The 25794-nt window shown below is 36.1% G+C and overlaps 1 protein-coding gene across 2 annotated transcripts in view; it reads right to left on the minus strand.

Moving 5' to 3' along the window:
- The window catches only part of Vps13a (vacuolar protein sorting 13 homolog A), a 210967-nt gene that overhangs the window by 161427 nt on the left and 23746 nt on the right, over positions 1 to 25794 (minus strand). For both annotated transcript variants that reach the window (XM_038349800.2, XM_038349809.1), the window contains exons 2-9: positions 20335 to 20378; positions 15588 to 15630; positions 12348 to 12443; positions 11993 to 12094; positions 4766 to 4875; positions 2804 to 2863; positions 507 to 566; positions 213 to 293 (exon numbers count right to left, since the gene is read on the minus strand). In XM_038349800.2, coding sequence (XP_038205728.1) covers positions 213 to 293; positions 507 to 566; positions 2804 to 2863; positions 4766 to 4875; positions 11993 to 12094; positions 12348 to 12443; positions 15588 to 15630; positions 20335 to 20378 — 596 coding nt within the window. The remainder of the gene's footprint in view (positions 1 to 212; positions 294 to 506; positions 567 to 2803; positions 2864 to 4765; positions 4876 to 11992; positions 12095 to 12347; positions 12444 to 15587; positions 15631 to 20334; positions 20379 to 25794) is intronic.

Consider the following 25794-nt stretch of genomic DNA (forward strand, 5'->3'; position numbering starts at 1 on the left):
TACAAATAAATCACACTCCACAAGGATAAAATTTTAAAATGACTAAGTAAGCCATCATTAACTGTTATGAAAGAATGTTCCAGTTAATTCTGTTTCTAAAAATCCTGGATTTTGTTTAGAAGCAATACTGACTCTAAAGATGGATGATTGACTGGGAGTTAAAGACTATACAAAATATAGTACAACAAATATACATAAAAATATTTACTTACCAATGATTCGTCATAATCATTCAGATAATACATCTGAGACTTCACATTCCAGTAAGCAAAGAGATTATCTAATCGGATTAGCTGAAAATAAATCAAGTTTATTAATGTCTATTAATTTTTTAAAGAATTTTTAATGTTTACTATGCTCAGAAGTCTCAAGTAATTGAGTCTTACTCTAAGTAAACAGATATAATTCACATAAATTTTTGAACATGTAAACAAAAGTCATCAACATCATCATTTGTCTTTCCAAAATTCTTTTTCACCAAATCCATGGGTTAGAATTTATTTTACCTTACGAACTAGTTTTTCAGTTTCATCATGTAAACATGGAATCCAATTTTGATCAGTTGTCTGAAGAGGAAAAAAATATAAGTAAAAAAATACCATTATATATACAATAGGCAAGTCATTATCTATCATGCCCTGAGACTAATTTCTCATAAAAATGCCTTTGAAAACATATCATTTAGTCAAAAATACTATTATCAGACCATTAACCCTAATGCTTTGCTTTCAAGGAACTTCTTTGGTCAAAAACAAGCAGAAATAAGCAATTTCAAACAGGTAATTTTTAGAGATCTAATAAACATCAGATAGAACATGACAAAAAAAAATCAAACACAGAGGTGTGCCAGATAAAACAACTAACCTAAAATCATATGCTTGTTGAAAGGACTCCAGAAAAAAATAGTCTTATGATCATGATAGTTCATATGCCATGAATAAAAACTACTCATTGTAAGATTATAATTCTAGACAGGAATATATAGTTTGGTTCGTTCACTTGTTTGTTTGGTTTTTTGTTGTTGTTGGTTGCTTTTGGTTTTTTTACAAAGGCCAAAGATATGGCCAGAGAATAATACACGGGAAGAAAAGGGGAAAACCAAATACATTACTTAGGGTCCAATTTTAAAGATTTTATAGACCATATAAAGACAGGATCACAGATCTTAAACGAAGGGTAATCAAAGTCACTGAGGACAAGGCCAGTATATAATAAGAACTCTTATCAAGGAACACTACAGGAGGCCCCAGGTTCAAATCAAAACACTTCAAATTTTAAAAATAAAAAATGGGAAATACAGTAAGCAAATCTTTATTTGCATATTTCTGTCCAAACTGGGTCTGGATATGCAGCCCAGATGGACTTGGCCTCATGATACTACCTCAGCTTTCAGATGCTGGGATAACAGCTCTGTGTCCCCACTCCTCAGCAGATCATGATTTTGGAAAGATGGCTCACACTGCTGTGTGAAGAACTGACAGCAAGTGCGGCTCCCAAACTTCAGCACGAATATGATCACCAAGAATGACTTGAAAGCATAGATTTCACACTGGAGATGTGGTTCAGTGGCAGATTGCTTACCTAACACACCAAAACCCAGCACTGCAAAACCTTATAATAATAAATATGGAAAACACATATCAGGATGACAACCCAAGAGTTTATAAATCTTTGACTCGGGTATGGCAGACAAGTTTTTCAGGAACCTCTAAAGGTAACACTTAAACCTACTGTTTGTGGGGTTTTAGAGGTGTATAGAAACAAGTGTGGCACTTGCAGAGGACCAGGTCTCACTTCCCAGCACTCACATGGTGACTCACAATCACCTGTCACTCCAGTCCCAGGGGATCCAACACTCCCTTCTGACTTCTGTGGGCTGCTGTCATGTGCATATGGTGCACACAAATACACTCAGGCACACACAAATACACATAAAATACTTTAAATAAATAAAAGCACTGCTACTGTGGCAATGATTTTCACATTAGCAAATATGAATAGTAATTCTCTATATTTTTGGTATGCCAGCAGCACTGACAACAGACATCATTCACTTTTACTGAGTAATCTCTGACTTCTCCCACTTCCTTTTCTTTTCCACTTGCAGACCATGTTTTAAAAAACAATATCCATGTTCCCTTAGTGTCTGTAGCACATCTATCCAAGACCTTCTGGCTTTCATGGTTTCCAGTGAGAAGTCAGGTGTAATTCTGATAGGTTTCCCTTTATATGTTACTTGACCTTTTTCCTTTGCAGCTCTTAATATCTGTTCTTTATTCTGTATGTTTTATGTTTTGATTATTGGGAGGACCTTGGACTTAACATAGAGTAGGGAACCCTGATGGCTCCTTGGCTTGGAGAGGGAGGGAGTGGTGGTATGGATAGAGGGGAGGGGAGGGAAGGGGGAGGAGGAGGGGAGGAGATGGAAATTTTTAATAAAAAAAAAATAAACCATGGAAAGAAAAAAAAGAAACTATACACAAAAAACGAATGATGTAACGCTGAACTGGAGTTAAATTGAATTGTACTATATGTAACTACAAAGATAAAAGTGAAAACCAATGTAAAATGAAGAGTAATTTACAGAGAACTATATAAAATATCTGAATCAACTTATAAAACCAAATTTATGATATTTGCCCTTACTTATTCAATTCCAATCCAGTCTGAGGACTTTCTAGACCACTTCTACACAGGCAACCAAACACATACCTGGAACAGTTCTTATGCTGACATAATCATAATCATAAACCTGACTATACTACACTATTAAAAAGTTACATTTCTTTTTTGAACAAAGTACCTGCATGCTGAGATTCTGAAGGGAAATACCAAATGAGAGTGGTTTGTCTTGATTTGTGATCTAAAAAAAAAAAAAAAAAAAAGAAAAGTAAATTACTTACTGGTTTAATCAGCTGAATAAAATTCACTTCATAGAAAAAGTCAGTATCAAATATTCAAAAACATTCTTTTCAGAATAATTGTTATATTTTTTCTAAAAACAAATTGCTAAATATTAAAGTGTTAGTGTTGTATAAATTACTATATTTGTAGAAATGTTTTTAAATTTATAAAAACATTAAAATTGATACAGTAATCTGTTTAAAATGGGAGTACGCTGAGTTGTGTGTCACTGAGTAAAGAATTCAGATGGCAAAGGCAAAGTGCAGCCCTGCTTTGCTTCATCTGAAACTGAATAATCCTTTACTCCAGGGAGACATCTGACTCTTCATGTAGGTGGCTCAGTCTTGATAACTACTTTTCTTCTTAAAGACAAATAAGGCAAAATGTAAGGCCCCAGTCTCAGCACCAGATTACAGACAAGCAAACCCAGCAATTCGCCACCATCACCTGCACTAGCACAGTCCAGAAGGCCCTGCCCCTTCCTGAAATGGACGGAAACTTAACTGAGATAGCCAACACGTTCAGCACCAACTTTTGCCAGTATGAAAAAATATTCTATTTTTACATAAATTCTCCAGGAGTATGTTTAAAAATAACCTCTATGCACTTTAGAATAAAAATAATAGAAAATAATTAAGGCTCAAAGACCTACCTACTTTGAGAATGTTTTAATGGACTTGGTCTTCCCATGTACATACTATGTTTTGTTTCAATTTCAGACTCTTCTGTCACCTTTTAAGCAGCATCTGGAAGCTCTCTCACATCCACAGATGTTTAGTGCCTCTCAAAGGTCTTGTATTATGGGTATAATTTTATTTTAAATGGGAAAACAGATGAGTACACTCAAAGATTTATGTATATTGTTATTGTAAAAAATCCAACTTCTTGTTAAGTTTTAATTGCTGAAAAGTATGTCTGAAGCTAAGGAGGCTATTTAAAGGAGCTGTTTCTTCCAAGAGCTAAGACCAAGCCAGATTAATGACATAATTCTCTAGGCACACATACTGCAGAGCTGTGCCACTGCTACCACACAAGATTACATAGACAAACTTGTCAGACATATACTTTTAAAATATGATACAGTAGCATTTAAAGCAAAAGGGGTGGTTATCTATAATTGTGCACTTGACACAATCTAGAATCACCTGAGCAGAGGTCTCAATGAGGACCTATCAAGATCAGGCTGATTTATGGGCATGTCTTGGAGGACAAGGTATGTGTGTGGGGAGGGATGACAGACTTGATAATGTTAACTGATATGCAGAGGCCCAGCCCTTGGTGGGTGGCATCATTCCCTGGGTTTGGGTCCTGTGCAGTGTTAAGAGTGGCAGAAGCAAGATTAGAACAGGAATGCACATTTATTCAGTCTTTGACTGTGAATGTAACTCTCTGCTTCATGTTTCTGCCCTGACTTTCTGCAATGCCAGACCATGACCTGGATTATAGCTAATAAACCATTTCTCCCTTAAAGATGTTTTTGTTGGGGCATTTTATCACAGCAACAGAAAATCCAAAAACTAGAATAGAAACTAATTATACATTTAAAGAAACAATAAACTACTGAAGAGCAAAAGGTAAGTTAACTGTACTTATTCCTAAACCAGTACTCTTTCCAGGAGATAAAATAAAAAGAAAAAAAAAATCTGTGAAATTCATTTACTCCCCAGACATTACCTTCATAACCCAAAGTTTTAATACTTAAGCAATGTATAATCAAGCACTCATTAAAAATGTAACAATAAAAAGAAAAGACTGTATGGTCTTCAGCTCTCTGTCCTTCCATCTCCTAGTATTTATTAGGCTGGGCACTACAGAGCAAATCAGTCACAGTAAAATACATACATGAGGAAAAAATACTTACATCATCTTCATAACGAACATGGATATTGGAAATTTTCACTTGAAGATTTTTTATGATTTGAGTAATTAATTTTTCTGAAAAAGTGTCCTGTTTCTCCTCCGGAGGATTTTCTAAAATTGCAAAAGTTTCTTTGTAAACTGAATGAGTCATATACCCTATACTAACATTTATAGTATAAACATATTAAGGTTACATATTGCCTTGATAAAGAAAATGTATAACATTTTTAATAAATCATTTGAAATCTCCAAAATCTCTCATAGGATTTTCAAAAGCAACTAAATGTACAATGTTTAAAAGCTAGTTTCCTATCTTGTAAGACTAGAGCCAACTATGGTAAGTTCATTGGTATTAAATTTTATAACCTGATTGTAAGGGTCAGAGGACAAGGACATCTGCCATGAGACAGGGTATTATTATTATTATTATTATTATTATTATTATTATTATTATTTTGGTTTTTCAAGACAGGGTTTCTCTGTAGCTTTGGAGCCTTGTCCTGGAACTAGCTCTTGTAGACCAGGCTGGCCTCAAACTCTCAGAGATCCCACGTCTCTGCCTCCCGAATGCTGGGATTAAAGGAGTGCACCAACTCAGCCTGGCTTGAGACAGTGTCTTCTATAAAGGTTAAAATACTGCAGCCATAAAATCCTAACAGTATAGTCACCTAAACAAAACCTGCATAACGACACCACTAGTTGCCATGTGTCAACAAATGCACAGGGGAAAACTAGGAAGGCCCTACCCCCAGGTGCAGACTTACAGACAACTAATGACTGGTAAAAAAGGAGATTCAGTATTTTTCAGGGACAAGCCTCATGAAAGGTTATCTGCTGTGGGAGTTCAACCCATGTAGTCAATGACATTTGGGGTTGGTTGCCATATGGGCGTGGTTCTCTCTGAAAATGTGAGCAGATAAAATTGAGGAGGGTTTCACATGCATGTACATTCTCTCTCACTTGGGTGGTCTGAACCAGAAATGAACTAGCCTTGTAGTTGGTCCTCCTCACCCTTGGGATGAATGAAGGGACAGCCGCAGCTGGATCGGCGGTGGTGATCTATATTCATGAGTTTATTTTTTCATTGCACCCCTTAATAAATTGTTAATAGACTTTTGTGAGTTTTCACTTCACCCAGGACCCAATGTCGGGCATGAACCCATGATCCTGAGATTAAGAGTTCTACCGACTGAACTAGTCAAGCACTCAAAGATTGATTTTGGACTACAAACTGCTCAGGACAATTCCAAGGTGAGTAGCTGACGTAGTCCACCTTCTTACACCACTCTAGCCAGAACTTCAGATAAGAACTTCAGTTAAGCCTTACCCATTACTCTGAGACTAGCTACAAATGTTACAACTCATCTTCATGAGACTAAACCATTGTTGTAGCTTTTTACAGGATCCCATAGAGATACTGTCCTCCCCCAGACAGCTGAAAGTAATTCTAATAAAACCACACCCTGTCTCCCAACAGTTGGGATGGATGGTTTTTGGTTTTCTCAAGATTTTGGATAACTGTCATCTGTAAGGTCTGATTATATATTGTTATATGGTTATGGACATAGCAATAAAAATTGGACCCAGGATTTCATTGTAATAGAAAAAAAGGGGATAGAATAGGATAAGACAATAAGGGAAACTATTGTATCTACTTATAAAATAAATTAACAACTATCAATTTTAGATAATTTGCATTGGTATGAATTCTTGCATATTGATACAAATGTAAAATTATTTTCCTATTCATGTTCAAAATAATTTGCATATTGATAAAAATTCAAATTTTTATTTGTCATATTGAATATATATGTTTCTACTTCTGTTTAAAATATTTTTATATATTGATACAAATGTAAAATTATTTTTGTCAAATTATATGTATGTTTCTACTTCCGCTTAGGATATTTTGTCTACTAATGCAAATTAAGAATATTTTTGTCCATTTCTACCTCTGATTAAGATATTCTTGATATTGTCACAATTTTGAGGTCATCGTCCTTATACTGTACATCTGTTTACAAATTGTTTATTTTTATAATATAAAGCTTTAGTCTTTAAGCTATATATGTTATTAAGAAGTACAGGTTAAGCCGGGCTGTGGTGGCACACGCCTTTAATCCCAGCACTCGGGAGGCAGAGGCAGGCGGATCTCTGTGAGTTCGAGACCAGCCTGGTCTATAAGAGCTAGTTCCAGGATAGGCTTCAAAGCTACAGAGAAACCCTGTCTCGAAAAACCAAAAAAAAAAAAAAAAAAAGAAGTACAGGTTAATAGTCACCCATATTTGTCCAACTTTTAGTTATGTTAGTTGGGTTTTCTAGATGCACAAAGATGTAGTTCACATAGACAGGCAATCTTCAAAAACTTCAAAGACCTACAGAATATAGCTTTTAAATGTTTTAATAACTAGACTGTTGTGAGTTCTCACTTCAGTTATCCAAACTCAAGAGGTTAGTCCTGAACACATGTATATCACAGTAACACTAAGTAGATTTAGCAGTTTGAAGTTATATGTGTGTAAGTACACACACTATTAATAATAGTAATAACAATGATAATGAGGCCAGGTGGTGATGGCAGGTGCTTTTAATCCCAACACTCAAGAGGCAGAGTCAAGTGGATCTCTCAGTTCAAGGCCAGACTGGTCTACAGAGTGAGTTCCAGGACAGTCAGGACAGTTACATAGAGAAACCCTGTCTCAAAACCAAAAAAAGAAGTGCTCATGAATTTGAGAGTTAGTAGAAGAAACATTAGAAATGCTGAAAGAGGGTATGGGAGGTGTAGAAATGATGTTTAATGTCTTTGTTTTATAGACTTATTTTTCTAAAATTTTGTGTGTAAACTGTATATTATTTCCACCCATTCTATCAAAGCTTAAAAACACTTCCACAGCTCTCTATTTCTGGCAGATTTTGCCTTTAAATTTGGAAGTAAAGCTATAGAAAGATAACTCCTCTGCCATCATCACTTGATTCCAACTACTTTTAGGGTAACCATTGGCCCAGATGTCAAAAATAAAATCATAATCCTCATTGTAACTGATACTCCATCAGGGTGTACTATATTATTTGCTTCTTAATATAGTCATATAGTCTCTTTCCCGTGAAACCATAAACTTCAATTTTCATCCTATTATCTGACATTCCTTTTTAAATAGTCTTTTGTGTGTCTTCTTCCTCTATTCAATCACTAGATGACAGGTTTCCATTAAACTCAACCCTACAATTGTTTCTCTTCTCATTCTGTACTGTTGCTGCAGAGAATTTCATTCATATCCTAAAATATTTAACTGCTACCCTCGTGTTGGGAACTTTCAAAACAACAGAAGAAGTAAAATGCAGAGTGGGGAGATTCTAACACATTTTGTAAACAACCAAGTAGTCAATTTGGCTAAGAGAAAGAATGCAATAAGATTCAGAGCTAATTATGAAGGATGGGAAGTAGATAGCGCTCCAATACAAGATTTCAATCTATCTTGTTGAAGTTCTTAAACTTCATCCTGGTAATAAGGTGTCATCAGTGAATTTCATACATTCACTGAACATTTGTATTTCAGACCTAAGTAAAAATAAGAAGTTCTTATTAAATATAGTTTATTTTGCATTCACTTCCCTTTTTCAGTAAGACCTCATTACAGCAAAAATAAAGGACATAAAAAGGGGGAAAAATGAAACAAACAAAAAACTAGGTAAATTCCCAAGGTAATTTACCAAGAAGATAAAAGACTTGGGGAAAGGCAACAAAAAGCAGAGGGCTTCAGCCAAGCTGAAGAAACTTAAATCCTAAACAACCCAAGATGTTCCTGTCATTGAATCATAAGAGTTTAAAACCAGGATTCCAAAAGATTAAGGGACCTGAAATCACACAGAACAGGAACAGTAATCAAGGAGCATACTTAATGAAAGAGGGGGATGTTGCAAGAGCTGGTTAAGATCACTGTGCTTTTCCATAAGCCCCAGGTTCAATGTCCAAACCCACATGATAGCTCACAACTATCAGTAACTGCAGGTGCAGAGGATCCAATGCCTTCTTCTGACATAAGCAGGCACCACGCAAGCAAATGGTACACAGACATACCTGTAGACAAAACACCCCTACACATAAATGTAGCTCAGATAATAAAAACCCAGAGAGATATTAGGATTCAAGCAGAAAGATCAGAGAAGCAAAGCAACCAACCACTAGAGAGCTCTTACCTCTACAAAAGCTTCAGACTGAAGAGTGAGTTCCTATCTCAACTCACCTTATATTCCTTTCTAGTGGTGATATTAAAGGTGTGCATCACCACCGCCTGGCCTCTATGGCTAACTGGTGTGGCTGCCGGGATTAAAGGTGTGTGCCACCACTGCCTGCCCTGTATGGCTGACTACAGTGGCTAGCCTTACACTCTGATCTTCAGGCAAACTTTATTTGTAAGATCCCAAACAAAATATCACCACATTTCCCCTTTTTTGTCTAATACAAAAAAAATAAGGAAGCCGGGCGGTGGTGGCGCACGCCTTTAATCCCAGCACTCGGGAGGCAGAGGCAGGCGGATCTCTGAGTTCGAGGCCAGCCTGGTCTACAAGAGCTAGTTCCAGGACAGGCTCTAGAAACTACAGGGAAACCCTGTCTCGAAAAACCAAAAAAAAAAAAAATAAATAAATAAATAAAAAAAAATAAGGTTATAACTAATATAAGAAAAAGTGTGTAAGGTTGAGAGATATCAAAAGATAGTTTGGGATGGTAATGCAAGTTATGATAGAAAATATATTGGGTACTTACCAAGATAGTATAGATAATGAAGTATTTTCTCTGGATTTGTCAAATGCAAATGGACTAGACATTGTAAATATACTTATTGCCTATATATATTGTATATAGTTATTGTGCTTATTATAGTTTTTCCTATATTAGTTGTAATCTTTTTTATTTTAAACAAAAAGGGGGAAATTAGTGATGTTTTATTTGTGTATGATTAAATAAAGCTTGCCTGAAGATCAGAGTGCAACGTAGCCACACTGGTCAGTCAGTCATACAGTCCAGGCAGTGGTGCACACACCATAATCCCAGCACTAGAGAGGAATATAAGGCGGGATAAGACAGAAACGAAACTCACTCTCTTCAGTATGAAAATTTCATAGAGGTAAGAACTCTCTAGTGGCTTGGCTGCTTTGCTTTTCTGATCTTTCAGCTTGAACCCTAGTATCTGTCTCTGGGTTTTTATTACTTGAGCTACATATAAAATTTAAATTTAAAAACTTTTTAAGGAATTGGTTTAAAAATCTGTCCAACAAGCAGTCATATGTGTAGGACTCCACCCTTTCCCAGCACAATGGCTAAGAAACTATCTTTTGTTGTTCAGCCTACTGAACATGTAAGAGTTTATCACAGATAAAACTGACCTAACAGGCTCCAAAATCTGATAACAGTATATGGGTAACAGGATGAGCCTACACAAAAACAGAGATAAGTAAAAGGCTTCATAATAAAGTCACATCTGTATTCACTCACTAAGTAAATAATAAGTTACGGCTTTTAAAAATTTATTTGCCAGGAAAGGTGGCACATACCTTTAATCCCAGCACTCAAGAGGCAAATCAAGCAAATCTATATGAGTTACAGACTAGCCAAAGATATACAGTGAGTCCCTGTCTGTCTCTGTCTCTCCCACTCACACTCTTACACACTATACTATGTGCGTGGATATACACACACACACACACACACACACACACACACACACACATATATATATATATATATATATATATTAGAGTTGACTATCTGATTCTGTAGTAAACATTCATATCATGTGGTCAACTGTCACAGTCCAAAAACAAAATATGAACATGCAGCATAAATTTAACTTAATGCAACTATGAACATCTTATTCAGCAATATGGTATTTCTCTAGGGAATGCATAAAGGAATTAGTATAAACTTTGTTTTTATAAAGTACAAGTCCTATACTACTATTTTACTTTAAATATATATATTTAAATATATATAATTTTTAAAGGAAACCTGGCAGACTTAGGAAAGGGAGGATTAAAAAAGGGATAAATGACTACATAGACTATGAAGGCAATGTGTCAAAGAAAGAAGAATTAATTACATGTGATATTCCCACAGATTGTGTTAAGTCTCAAATGTTTGCCACAAGGCAAAACATGTATTAATAGTTTATTTTTCATTTTAAACAAAAAACAAAAGCTCAAAGTCAGACAGGAAGGCAGACACATACAGTCCTAGCACTAAGGAGGCAAAGGCAAGACCATGAATTCAAGGCCAACCTGGGCTACAAAGTACATTCTAGGCCAGATTGGGCCACACAGCAAGATGTTTTTTCTCACTAAAGAATATATATATATAAAAAAATCTAGTCTTTTCACAGACATATATATGTATATATATGTATATGTATATATATGTATATATAATCAGTGTATGGTAGGAATACTAGTCACCATTCATAAGATTTTAAGATATTTAGCTATTCAATGAAGAACAAAGTGGAATAAAAACAGATGAATAAGAGAAAACTTTAAAGAATTGGATATACACTTACAAGCTAAAAGGAAAGACCTACATAGAAAAGAAGTGAGAATAAAGATACAGAGAGTCCCTAGTAAGAGTCACAAGAGGACATCTGGAAAGGAACTAGGCTTCTGTGGGATAACTCTTCTACTGAAGATCAAGTACCTTAATAATGAGCCATGTGACCTATGTTGAACTGAGGCTAAAGGGGGGGGGTACAGATTAAAGCAAATATTAAAACATTAAAGGATTAGTATTTAAGAGTAAACAATATAAGGGGTATACAAAGGCAAAGGCTAGAAAGGTAAGAAGATGTACTTGATAAATTCGCTAATATTAAAAACTGACTTTACCTCACAAGAAACTACTATTTGCTTAATTTCTGCACGTAAAATTTCTACACACGTAACAAAAACATACAAACCATGTAACTTTCTAGGTAATAAAATGGTTTCCTGCTTATTACATAATCTCAGAGTCAAGCAGTGGTGGCGTACGCCTTTAATCCCAGCACTCATGAAGCAGAGGCAGAAAGATCTCTGTGAGTTCCAGGCCATCCAGAGCTGCTACACAGAGAAACCCTGTCTTAAAAAAATCAAACCCACTCAAAAAAATACCAAAAAACCATAATCTCAGTACATTCATTGGAAATCAATATTCTATCACAGTATTTCCACCCTTTATTTCCACTGTTTACTGACAGTTTACCTTGATCAACTACTTTCTGCTTTGCTTCTTCTATTCTTTTTAGTTCCTGCTGCTTTGCTTCCATGAGTTGCTTTTCTTCTTTGATAGGATCATATTTTATTCCTGCAGAAACATAAAAAAATTTCAGTTACCATAAATTTAAATATACTCATACCAAAACTCATCCTTTAAGATAATAATTCAAACAAAATTTACCAAGACTTAAAACAAAAAAGCAATTCAATCTGAACCTACAAATCCCAAATTAAAATCCTAAATTAACTTCAACAAAAGTATGTGGAATAAATATATATATATATATATATGTATATATATATATATATTCTATTTAAAATATAAATTTTAAATGACTTACTAGAAGAAGGCACTATAAGTAAATAGATTTCTTCCAAAACAGCTTCAACTGGTTGAGTATAAAGATTTTTCCATGGAATTTTAAGTGTAAGACTACCTATATTAAAATAAGGAAAAGAATATTGTTCATTAAACATATATCTACCAATGTACTTTCTTATAAAGCTTTAGAGGAAATCTTTGAATATCAGTAAAACAAGCAACCTGTGTCAGGTAACCACACATTTCTATAAAATCGACTGCACTTCTATATAACTTTTTAAAATGGGTACTTTTTCATTCAGCAAATACATTAAGAATATACTACGTGGTAAAAACACTATAAATATAATATTAAAGAATGACAGGAAGTATGTAAAAAGTATACAAATAACACCTCAGCTGATTCTGTTGTCTTGAAAATTAACTTATTGCCATTTTAAAATGAAAAACAAGGTAAACTTTAAAGAAAATATCTATCTACTCTTCTTATATGTGTGTACAAATATAAGATACTTGTTTTTATATAGTTTTATACGATGGTGCTGGGATCAAAACTGTGATGTGTTACATTGCCAATGTAACAGAATTGAGAACCACTATGAAACAAGCTGCTAGGAGTGCCCATGAGGACATTTCTTGAGAGGTTTAACAGAAGATGGAAGACCTATTTGAAAGGTGAGCAATACAATCCCACAATGAATAATGAAGAGAGAGAGCTAGCACCAGCATTCCTCTCTCCTTCCTGACTAGAAAAAATGTAGCAAACCACCTCATTTCCCTGCTGCCATCCCTTCCCGATCATGATGAACTGCACCCTTAACCAAACCAAATAAACCCTTCTGATCCTTCGGGGTTCCTGCTTCATAAAAGAGTCTGCCAGATATTCTGCAGGAGAAAGTGACTGACAAACTGTCAATATAGGTGGAACTGTCTTTGAAATTTCCTGCTTCATGGAAAAGTCTGCCAGATACTATGGGCCAGTAGGCTGAAGATGGATGCCCCAATGGTACAGAAGAACTTTGGGTGACTGTCCAGAAAACGAGATGTCTCTGTCAATTCTAGACTTTTGGAAGTTGCTCAAACTGCACTTCCTGTTTATTTAGGTAATATTGTATCATTCTGGAGTCTTTGATGGAGTTGAAGAATAGATATAGTTTTCCCTAGTTATAATAAAGATATATATATAAATATGGTAACTGTAATTCTTGTTTGATACTTGTTTTGTTATATGTAATTTTACTATGTTAAACTTAAAACCTTCCTTTTATTTAAACAGGAAGAGGAAATGGTATGGGAAGTCCTTCTATGTTTTGCTTTTATTGGTTAATGAATAAAGCTGTTTTGGCCAGTGGCGTAGCAGAAAACGACAAGGTGGGAGTTCCAAGCAGATAGAGGAGGAAAGAGCAGGCAGAGTCAGTGAGAAAGCGAGAACCCATGTAGCCACCAGAGGAGAAAGACACGAGTTGCCAGCTGGATCTTTGCCAGTAGGCCATAAGCCTCATGGTAAAATATAAAATAAGAGTGGTGTGGGACAATTGTCTGTATTCTGTCAATTATGTTTTAAATAAACACTGAATGGCCAGTAGCCAGGCAGGAAGTATAGGCGGGACAGCCAACAGGAAGTAGAGGTTGGTCAATGAGAACGGGAGAATTCTGGGAAGAAAGAAGCCCATTCCTCCACAGTCCTGTCCATCCACCAAAGGAAGATGAGACTTCCTCACTGAAAAAGGTACTGAGCCATATGGCTAACACAGATAAGAATAATGGGTTAATATAAATTATAAGAGTTAAGAAGAAGCCTGAGCTAATGGACCAATCCATTTATAATTAATGTAGACCTCTGTGTGATTTCTTTGGAACTTATCAACTGTGGGAACTGGGCAGGACAGAAACCTCAGACAACATAATATAAATGTGTTAACTTAAGATGTAAGAGCTAGCTAGAAATACACTTAAGCTATTGACCAAACAGTATTACAAATAATATAGTTTCTGTGTGTTTACTGTGGAACCAGGCAGGATAGAAACCTTTGCCTACACTCTTCCACCTACCCTTCCTTCCTTCGTTTCTCCTTCCCTCCCTCCCTCCTCCCTTCCTTGTTGCTTGTATCAGGCACTTTGTCATAGCAATGAGAAAAGAAACTAGTGAGACTCTCGGCCCTCTTGGTATATTTTTATATTTTTCTTGAATTGAGGTCATATGGACAAACACTGAAATTATAGTAAAGAAGTAAATGAAGTCAAATCAACTTAGATTATGGGAAAAAAAACTTATACCATGGTTACAAGTCTTTAAAAAGTTACCAATCCAAACTATGAGAAACATGCAATAATTAAGATGTCAAAAGGAAAATACCCAGTGGTATTTTCCCCTTCTTACTTATGCTAAACTATCTTTAAAGGGACAAGACAGAATTTAGTTTCTAAAAAATGTCAAATATAAATTTCCTGTGGCATATGGTCTAATAAAAACTCTAAGAACAATATACAAAATTGTGAAGACCATCATCACAATATTTTTATATAAGCTCTCAGATATTTTCACAGCTTCAGTAACACAAAATAAATCCTATTATAGGAAGAGACAGACAGACAAACAGAAAGGAAGAAATGATTCAATTTAAGACACTATGATCTCAACCTTTGTGACATTTAAATTAATGCACAACAGAATAAACTAAGAATTCTAAGAAACAATTTTATTAAACATGTTACATTCTTACATTTAGTTTGTTTCTGTTCTGCCAATAAATGAACTAGTTTAAGTTCATACTTTAATGAATTACAAACATGTATTTAAAAAGACAAACAAACAAAAAGCACTTTATTTTCTAGAATAAAAAACCTGGGACAATTTCTATAGCACAATCAAGGTTCCATTTTGGTCCCTAGATACAGTATACAGGCAACCCAAACCCTTTATGTCATGCATCTCATACTTATCACACGATGGCAAACATAACTAGACAGAAACAGAAACTAAGACAGTTCCCACAATTCCTTCATGCCTGTCAGATGTTACCTTGACTCTCAACCCAACTTTAAGACCTACTAAAAAGAACAACTACTGTTCAAGTAGTACATTAATACAATATTTTTACGTTATGCAATTAAATTGTACATAAACAAAAACACACAAATTTTATATTTTAAATTAATGCTCATAAACATTAGGAGGTTCACATTACAGCAATACAGTTTAATTATGTAAGTTGCTTGCCCAACAAAAAGAACGCCCCAGTGATAAAATATGGCTTACCTATATGACCAACCTTAACTTTGAATGGTACATCCAATTCACTCTATAAAGTAAATTCGTAAAAAAAAAAAATTAATGCATGTAAAATTCAACAATATAATTATATTTTTCCTAAAATCATTTATAGGTATTTTAATTACTTTGCATGTTGATTATCTTCAGTATTCACTTAAATTTAATGATTTAATTACAGAAAGACTCTTTTTAAAGTAAATAGTTAAGCATAAACCTAATACTAAAAAAAAAATTAAAAAAAAACCTAATACTAAACAGAAGAGCTTTTATAAAAATTAAGACTTTAATTCACAAAATTGGCATTTTATAAAATAATAATTTCAAATTTACAATATAATTACAAATTTACAAAAAAAATAATTTCAAAACTGTTTTTCTTTGCCAATAGTAAAAACAAGAAGCTGGGTCTTTGTACTATACCATAATATGTAAAACTCAACATGAATCAAAACTAAACAGAAAATCTAAACCTTTATAGTTTAGAGCAGGGATTCTCAACCTGTTTTGGGCTGCAACCACTTTGGGGACTGAACACCTTTTCACAGATGCCACCTAAAGTCACTGGAAATATCACAGATTCACATTATGATTCATAAAGTTAAAGTTATGAAATAGCCACAAAAATAACTTTATGGTTGGGGGTCACAACATGAGGAGTTGTATTAAAGGGTCACAGCATCAGGAAAGTTGAGAACCAATGATTTAGAGGAAAACAGAAGAAATAATCTTCATGACAGATGTCATGGAAATGAAAACAAAAGCATAGGCAATGGAAAACTGGATGAACTGGTCTTTAACAAATTAAAAATATTTATACATCAAAGAACACTATCAACAGATAAGCCAAAAATCAAGTAGCTTACCAGGGATCAGTATACAGAATAAATAAAAATCTCAAAAGTGTCAATCACACCAACAAAACCTAATTTTTATTTTTATTTATTCATTTATTTATTTTTGGTTTTTTGAGACACGGTTTCTCTGTAGCTTTGGAGCCTGTCCTGGAACTAGCTCTTGTAAACCAGGCTGACCTCGAACTCACAGAGATCTACCTGTCTCTGCCTCCCTAGTGCTGGAATTAAAGGAGTATGTCACAACCACACTGCTAATTTTTAAAATGTAAAGATCCTCAGGTTTCTGCCTCCTGAGTGCTGTGACTAAAGGCATGAGCCAACAAGCTCAAACTTTTTTTTTAAAGACAAGTTCACAATATAGTCCTGAGTGCTGCGACTAAAGGCATGAGCCAACAAGCTCAAACTTTTTTTTTTTTAAAGACAAGTTCACAATATAGCTCTAGCTGGACTGGAAAACTCTATGTAACCTGAATAGGCTTCAGTGCCCACTGCTTTGATTTCAGGTGTGAACCACCCTGTTCACTGAAGAGGAAAACAAACAAACAAACAAATAAAAAATAGAATATCCCTTCACTATTAAAACAGAAAAACAAAATAATCTTTTCTCCAATTGTTTTTTAAATAGGACTTCTGGAGTCAGCTCCTTGCAATCAAAGTAATATCTACTACTTGGGGCTGGAGAGATGGCTCAGAGGTTAAGAGCACTGGCTACTCTTCCAGGGGTCCCAAGTTCAATTCCCAGCAACCACATGGTGGTTCATAACCATCTACAATGGGATATGGTGTCCTCTTCTGGTAGAATACTGTATATTTAATAAAAATAAATTAAAAATCTAAAAGAAAGTTTGTTTCTTATAGAAATGGGTGCTAGCTGAACAATTTTAGTTCTTAGCCCTCCATGAGAAATATACAAAATTATTGCTATCACTAATAGACTGTACCTTCTCTAGATTATTAGATTTGTCACTCCCCCACCCTTCTACTCTGTAGCCACATAAAAATATTTGGTGCAAATCTATTTTTTCCTAGAGAGTTAAGAGTACTGAGCTGCACCTGTAGCTCTAGTTGCCTCTCTATACTGCTATTGTATCAGCTTCTCTACGTGGAGGTAGTATATTTTTAGCATTGGTGAATATATTCTGCATCACAAAAAAGGGGGAACTGGTCAAATAATACAGACTATTCTAATGAGACCACACTCTTGATGATGCTGGCAAATGTCTTCAATGCCTATTTGTGCTATGATAAAATGGCTACTATTCAACTTTACAAGCATAGAGTGCTAAGAAAGAGTAAAAATTTTTATTGTACTGTAGAGTCATTTTTAAGCCTTTATAGAGTTAAAATTGTGGTAAGTCCTTTAGGGTAAATATTTTTCCAGAAATGATTTTATAGTAAAAACTATGGACAACCTTTGGATTGTGATGTGTGAGTGGATGATATAGCTGCGTTACTAGGAAATCATAAAAAATTTTCTCTGAGGAGAAAATAGTGTGATTCCACTAGAGAGAGATGAATGTGAATTTCTATTTGGCTAATTCTCACTCATTTACTGATTTACTGTATAAATCCACATGACTTTTAAGTTTGAAAGTTTATGTTGTGATGTCATTATTAATGTGAAATCTTAGGAATGAACAAGAAAAGAAACAGGGATGTTTGTAGATCAATAACAGAGGTTAGATATGCTGGTTAGCTTTATATCAGTTTGATACAAGCTAGAGTCACCTGAGAGACGGTGACCCAAGCAGAATAAATGCCTCCATAAGATGGAGCTATAGGAAAACCTGCAGAGCAATTTTTAAATTAGTGATTAATGTACGAGGACCCAGCCCACTGTCATTGGGGCCATTCCTTAGTTGGTGGTCCTGAGTCCTATAAAAAAAGTAGGATGGCCAGATGATAGTGGCACACGCCTTTAGTCCCAGCACTCAGGAGGCAGAGACAGATGGATCCTGAGGCCAGCCTGATCTACAGAGTTCTAGGAAGGCTCGAAAGCTATAGAGAAACTGACTCGAACAACAACAACAACAACAACAACAATAATATAAGTAGGTGGAGCAAGCCATGGGAGCAATCCAGTAAGCAGCACTCCTCCATGGCATCTGCATCAGCTCCTGCCTCCAGGTTCCTGCTCTGATTGAGTTCCTGTCCTGACCTCCTTCAATGTTGAACAGAGATATGGAAGTGTAAGTCAAATAAACCCCTTCCTCCCCAAAGTTGCTTTGGTGTTTCAACACAGCAATAGTAACCCTAACTAGGACACTCACAGATGTAGGAAACAGGGAAAACACTTCCACCACATAAAAGGCAAAGAGATAATTATAATCATGATGATTTGCATATTTATTTTTAATACATGATCAATATTGAGTTCTCTGCATACAACAGAACACTCACTATCAGTACTTGAATATTTGTAAGTATTCATTACTTGTTACATGAAAGATCAATGAAGCTAAAGTTTGGTGCACAGTCATTGTAAATGATTTCACATTTAGTTAGCAAAATGCACTGAAATGTCATGTTTTGTTGAAATGTACTAGCATTGGAAAATAAATGTAACAATAGCTGTCAAAATTATCTATTATACTTTATATTTCTTACTTGCTTTGAGCATAAAATTTTTTTAAAAAAACTGTTCTGAATAAGGCTAAATCAATACTGCAACTGAAAATACATTTTAAATCTTTGTCATGAATTTGCTTAAGTGTTTGCAAGTGGTATCACTGTTGGTTATACAGAATTTTGTGGGTGGTTTTTTAATAAATTTTATACTTTTATTTTGAAAAATAAAGGCAATCTGGCTCATGCCTTTAATCCCAGCACACTGAATAAACATTTCACCAAAGGACATATGAATATAGTAACAACTACATGAGAAGATGTTCAATATCACTAGCTATTCAGGAAATAATAGTTATTTGAGAACTGCTAATCAAGAAAGATATTTACTACTTCATAGGTGGCAGCTAATGTGTAAAACAGAGAGTAGTAATTTTTAGAAGATTTGGGAAATGTCAAAAAATTAGAACTTGTTGAAAGGGATATAGAGTGATTTCACAGCTATAGGAAAAACAAAACAAAAAACAAATAAAAAAAAACCTTGGCTCTTTCTGGAAAAGCCTAAACGAATTAGAAAAACCAGAAAATCATTCTTAGATGCATATTTGAAAGAGCCCAAAGGTGGAAAACAACCTAAGTGTTCATCAAAGCTGCAGGGAAGAAAGACTGAATGGACAACCAAATGTGGTATATAGAGAATATTCATCATGAAAAGAAACGACACCGTGGTACATGCTATGACATAGATGACCCAAGAAAGCATTACACCAAGTGAAACAAAATAAGAGCAATGTGCAAATATGGCCTGGTACCATTTGGATGAAGTAAATTTATGGGGATGGAAAACAAGGTTTAGAAAATTATTTAGTGAGTACAGTGTCAGGGTACAATGAAGAAAATTCCCAACGCCAGTGGAAAGTGAGGAAAAAAGTGATTGTCGAATGAGGCTAGAGTTTCTCTTAGCAATGTGAAATGGTTGTGCAAATAGATGCTGTAAGAGTTGCAAAAGACTGAATATAATCCAGGCCACGGAATTTAACATACTAAAATGATGCTAAATAAACTAGAAGACAAGTTAAACACTACAAAGTAATACCTTATAGAAATAAATAAAATACAAATATTTTAAGTAAATAAAAACTATACTGGCAGTTTCTATCTTTAAGAATTTAGATCTACTTTGCAAAGTTCATATTGTATGAAAATAACCATCAAAATTTCTCATAGGTGAAGTAATTTAAGGTGGCATGTTAAATTAGGAATTAATGTATTAATTAAATACACTAGTATAAAATTTCATAGGCAAGACCTACCAATGCATTTTCTTTAATTTCAAGGTTCTTGAGGACCACGGCTCCTTTAAAAAAAAAAAATATATTCAACTGTATTTCATTTTTAAGTTAAATATGCTTCCTCTTAAAATGACATCATAGAAAAATAATTGTCATAATTGAAAATAGAAATTATATTTACTAGCCCGTGTTAATTCTTCTGTACAGTCTAAGAAAGTCTGACAGGAGAATCTCTTGCTCACCACCAGCCTAGATGAAAAACACTCCAGACTCCATGAAATTCAAGAAAAAAAAAAATGTCAGAAAGTAAAAGAAGGATGCCTGATACCCTCCTCTGTCCTGTGAACTCACTCACACACACACACAGAGGCACATGCACTGTATATACACAACATGTACTCGAAGTTATGACATATGTATAACGTAATAGTGAAATGAAAACACAGACTTACTCCCTATCACTTTAATTAAACACAAACAGGTTAGCAGGAGGCAAACATCTATAAATCTAGGACTTTGGAGGCCAGAGGCTGAGGTACTAATACACAGCAAGAACAAGACCAGTTTAAGATACATAGTGAGACCCAAACTCAAAATAGTAAGGGCTGGGATAGAGCTTAGTTCTAAAGCGCTTGCTCAACACTCACAACTCCCTGGGTTCCAGCACTCTGTAACAGACATAAACTGGCAGAATGGATCTAGTCAATGGATAAATAGTATTATACTGTGTTAAAGACTGTCTCTAACTCTTAAAGGCACACATTAAGCTAAAAAGCAAATGAAAAAGGAAAAGAAATTCTAAGCAGATAATCAAAACACAAAGACAAGTGGGAATATGATACATTAATTCTACTTCTAGGTTTGTAACCAAGGTATCTGAAAGCAGGGATGAGAAGAAAAATAGTCACATTCACAGCAGCATTATTCTCTCTCTCTCTCTCTCTCTCTCTCTCTCTCTCTCTCTCTCTCTCTCACACACACACACACACACACACACACACACACACACAGAGAGAGAGAGAGAGAGAGAGAGAGAGAGGAGTATTATTCATTTTTTAAAATGATTTAAATTCATGCTACAAAATAGATAAGCTGTACGGACACACTGAAAGAAGCTAGTAAAATACAGGGCAAATACAATCACTACCAGGGTCTGAAGATAGTAGAGTATGAGTTATTACTGCTTAATAGATAGTGTTTGACTTGCTCTACAGGTAGATAGCTTTGAATGCTCTAATACATTGTGAATTTAGTGACACTGAGGTATACACATGTAACATAGTTAATGACATAAATATTGAAACTAGCATGGTGGCACAAACCTTTGATCCCAGGATTTGGGAGGCAGAGCCAAGGGGATTTCTGTGTCTTCAAGCCACCCTGCCTAACATATATAGTGTGTTTATATATAGTGTATCTATATATGGTAAACATATATATTGCATCTCCATAATTTTTCAAATGGGGTCAGGCTCTGAAAAAAAACTGAAAACTCTCATATGAATAAAAATTAACAAGAAATGCTGCAGGTAGACTCATTTAAAGAGTGCTAAAAATGGATTTAAGAGAAAAAGAAAATTAAAGAAGTAATGAGGGTAAAATCCAATCTTTTATTTTCATTATTTTTAAATAAGCTAATGGAAAGTTGTTTGTTCCGAACATTAACAGCAATATTGTACTAGCTCACTCCTTAGGTGAAAATGAAAACACAAAGTTTCTAGAAGGTACTGGTATTGTCTGTTACCCATGAAGCAGTGGAATGTCATCTGAATGGACTTAGATTACATTTAAGTGAATACCACAAATTCTAAGACAACATTTAAAGTATAATTAATATGAAAGAAAAAACAAAACTTATATGAAATGTTCAATGAAAACCAGAGAAGGCAAAAAACTTTTTTTAAAAAGAAACAGGTCCAACAAATAGAAAAGTTAGAATATGCTAACACCAAAAAGTTCAAAAAGTTTTATCTTGCATTCAACATATAACCCTCTACAACTAAATGTATCGTTGAGTTTTCTATGCAAGAGTTAAGCAGTTCTTCAGTGAACATCAAATGGGTATCCTAGGATTCAATCCCAGGCCTATATTTTATTTCTAGATATAATTATTTCACAAATTAAAGATTCTAGTAACATAAAAATGCTCATCATTTCTACACTAATAGGTCCACGTTGTGACCTATGTGGTTTGAATAAGAATGGACCCCATAGGTTCATATATTTAAATGCTTGGTCATTAACGAGTGGCACTGCTGTTCCTGCTGCCTGGCGATCCAAATGTAGAACTCTCAGCTACCTTTCCAGCACCATGTCTGCCTGCATGATGTTACGGTTCCTGCCATGACAATGGACTGACTAAACCTCTGAAACTGTAAAAGCCAGGCCCAATTAAATTTTTCCTTTATAAGAGTTGCTGTGGCCATGGCGTCTCTTCATAGCAACAGAACACTGACTAGATAAGAAGTTGACACCAGGGACTGGGGTATTGTGTGATAGGCCTGACCATGCTTTAGTCTGCAGAAATATGGAACATGATGAGACTCTGAGCTAGAAAAACTGGACATTTTAAGTGGGGCTTAGTGGGCCATCCTAAGCACCATGGGCCGACAGCCTAGGGTCACCACAGTAGGAACAGGGACAACAGTGAAACTGAGAGCAATGTAGATGATGGCCTAGAATCTAGCAGCAGAACTTAGCAGCTTCAGCCATGTGGTTCTGGCTTTAGAGTCAAGAATGCAAGAAAGAGGTTGTAGAATCTCCCTCTATGACTAAGGAAAGATGTATGTGTCAGGTATGTCCCTGTATGGAGGCCCAGAGAGGTCACTGTGTGAAGCTGTGAAGGTGAAGTCTGATTGCCTTGGAGACCCCAAAATGTTGGAAATGTCAGGCTCATGGAAAACCTGTTGAGGAAAGCTGCTAAGTGTCAGTGGAATCAACCCCAAAGAGAAAAGGGTGTTGCAGTCAACAAAGCTGAAAAAGAGTTGGGGATCTGAAGAGCACTTTGACATCACACCTGGAAATGCAGAATTGAGTTTGCTCAGCTGGTCATAGTGCTATTACATCCTCTCTGGATATGCCATAAGTGTATCAAATTCACCTCTTTACTAATAAAGAAGCTCATCAAGTTGCCCTAAGAATTCTTACAGTTAGAATTCCAAGACTATAACCTTTCCTAGAGACTGACGAGTGGAGGCTGGAGATTCCAATTTTCTAATATTCTAACCACTTGGTCTTTCTGGTGATTGGTTCATCCTGGGACCTATCTAGTGATCCTTTCCTGTCACCTCAATAGTATAAATTCAAACTACCAAAGGGACTCATCATGAGTAACAAAAATTAATCCTGTCATATGAAATTTCATTAACACAGGAGCTCTGCAATAGAAACCAGAGACAAACATCAAATACATATCAAACAATATAAGTATAAACCCATTAATCCAACTACATCAACAGTAACTTTAGATGTAACTTGTTGGAAAGTTGAACAAGAAAAAAGTCAAAATGAATAAAAAAAAAAACAAAACAAAAACATGAAAGCCACTTCAATTATAAAGACACAAATAGATTAAAGCAAAAGGTTAGTGAGAGATATACAATGACAACATATCCAGTAGCTCTACCAGTTTCAGTGGCATTACAAATGTCAAAGGGACCAGTGCTCCAAGAAGGTACAATGTTCTGCTCCAGAAAGAACATCGTTTTATAAACATTACTACCACGCACCAAGGAGCAGAGTACCCTACAGGGTACCTTAGCTTAGAGACATGGCAACAAATCAGCAAGCAATGCATTGACAGCTAGGACAATGATGGCAAGGCAGCTAACACAGCCTAGCAGGAGAAGTGGAAGGCCACCTGATGGAGGACTCTCATTGGTTAATAAAGAAACTGCCTTGGCCCATTTGATAGGCCAGCCCTTAGGTGGGTGGAGTAGACAGAACAATGCTGGGAAGAAGGGAAGTTAGTATGCCTCTCCTCTCTGGGTCAGACACGATGGAGTCAGCTGCCAGGTCAGACATGCTGAATCTTTCCCGGTAAGACACCACTTGTGGTGTTACACAGATTATTAGATATGGGTTAGTCAAGATGTGAGTAAGAGGCTGAAACTAATGGGCCAGGCAGTGTTTAAATGAATACAGTTTGTGTGTTGTTATTTCTGGGCATAAGCTAGCCAGGAGGCCAAGAGCTGGGCGGCAGGAACACAGCCCGTCGCCTCTTCACTACAGCCACCAGACCATCCCCTGGGATTTCAGCTACTACTCCCTTGTGACCCCCACCTGCATAAAGTCTTGAAATAAAATCCTAGAATATGTAGAGATAAGCACAACTGAGGGTAGGAATCAACTGATGAGGCGTTTATGAGGGTTTCACCCATACCAAATTAGGATTTTTTTATATAATATAGCTACTTTTGAGTCACCGTGCTCCTGTAAGTAACCTCACACTGGCTAAAATAATCTAGCTTCTAGAAAAAAAATAAAAAGGAGGGAAAGAGGGAGACAGAGAGGGGAGAGAGGGGAAAGAAAGGGGAGAGAGGGGAAAGGGGAAGGAGGGAGGGAAAGAAAGGGGAAGGAGGGAGGGAAGGAGGGAGGGAGGTGTTCGGTGCTCTTGAACCCAGTTCGCGAGATTCGGGCAAGGGGAAGGAGGTTAAAATACACAAACACAGACAGACAGACCGTGACACGGGTCATCCTTGAATTCCCCAAGAATGCCCCCTTTATTGTGTTCAGGGGCAGATTATATAGAGATAGCCACGTCCCAGCCAAACCCACCAGAAACCACTCTCCTGCCATCAGGAACTCCTGAAGGTCTCGTGCTCAGAGCAGCTATAGGCACTCAGATCAAGGGATTACAAGAAATTCTAGATCTGGGGTCTCATTGCTCCCAACATCTCCCCCCTAAATTTTTTATAAAACAGAAGACCCTTCTGGCCACACAGCCTTTTGGTCACTTTGATTGAACCTATACTCAGGAGAGAGTGACAGCATCTCCTCAGGAGAATACTGGCTTTTAGGGAACACAAGAGAGCAACTTCACTGCCTTCTCCTTGTCCCGCTGCTGCGTTCTCGGGCAGCCCAGTGGGGTCTGTGCGCCAGTTTGTCTCAGCTCCAGCACTTGTTGTGCGCTGCTGTGGCATCCGCCAGGCTAGGCACCGACTGGGCTGAGGCAATGTGCCTTCCACCACAGCCACCTAGCAAAGCTCTGCTCCAGCTGCCTTCTAGCCCCAGCTGCGTTCTGGGTCCAAACTGGTGCATGAAGTGGAGCGGAACTCAGGGAAGCAGGCTTGCTGCTGGGCAACCACTGAAGGGGCCCCACTTAAATTATCTTTTAGGGAATTTGGGTGTTGTCAATCTGTCTGGCTACTTCCTGCTGAGCTGGGACACCACATTCTTAGGGGTATTTACTGCAATTCACTGCCATTTTCCAGTCGCTTGCGGGTCGCGGTCGTGCTGCACTTCTGCGCCCTAAGGCCCGAG

The sequence above is a fragment of the Arvicola amphibius genome, chromosome 1, assembly GCF_903992535.2.
Source record: "Arvicola amphibius chromosome 1, mArvAmp1.2, whole genome shotgun sequence".
In the NCBI taxonomy this organism is placed as follows: domain Eukaryota; kingdom Metazoa; phylum Chordata; class Mammalia; order Rodentia; family Cricetidae; genus Arvicola; species Arvicola amphibius.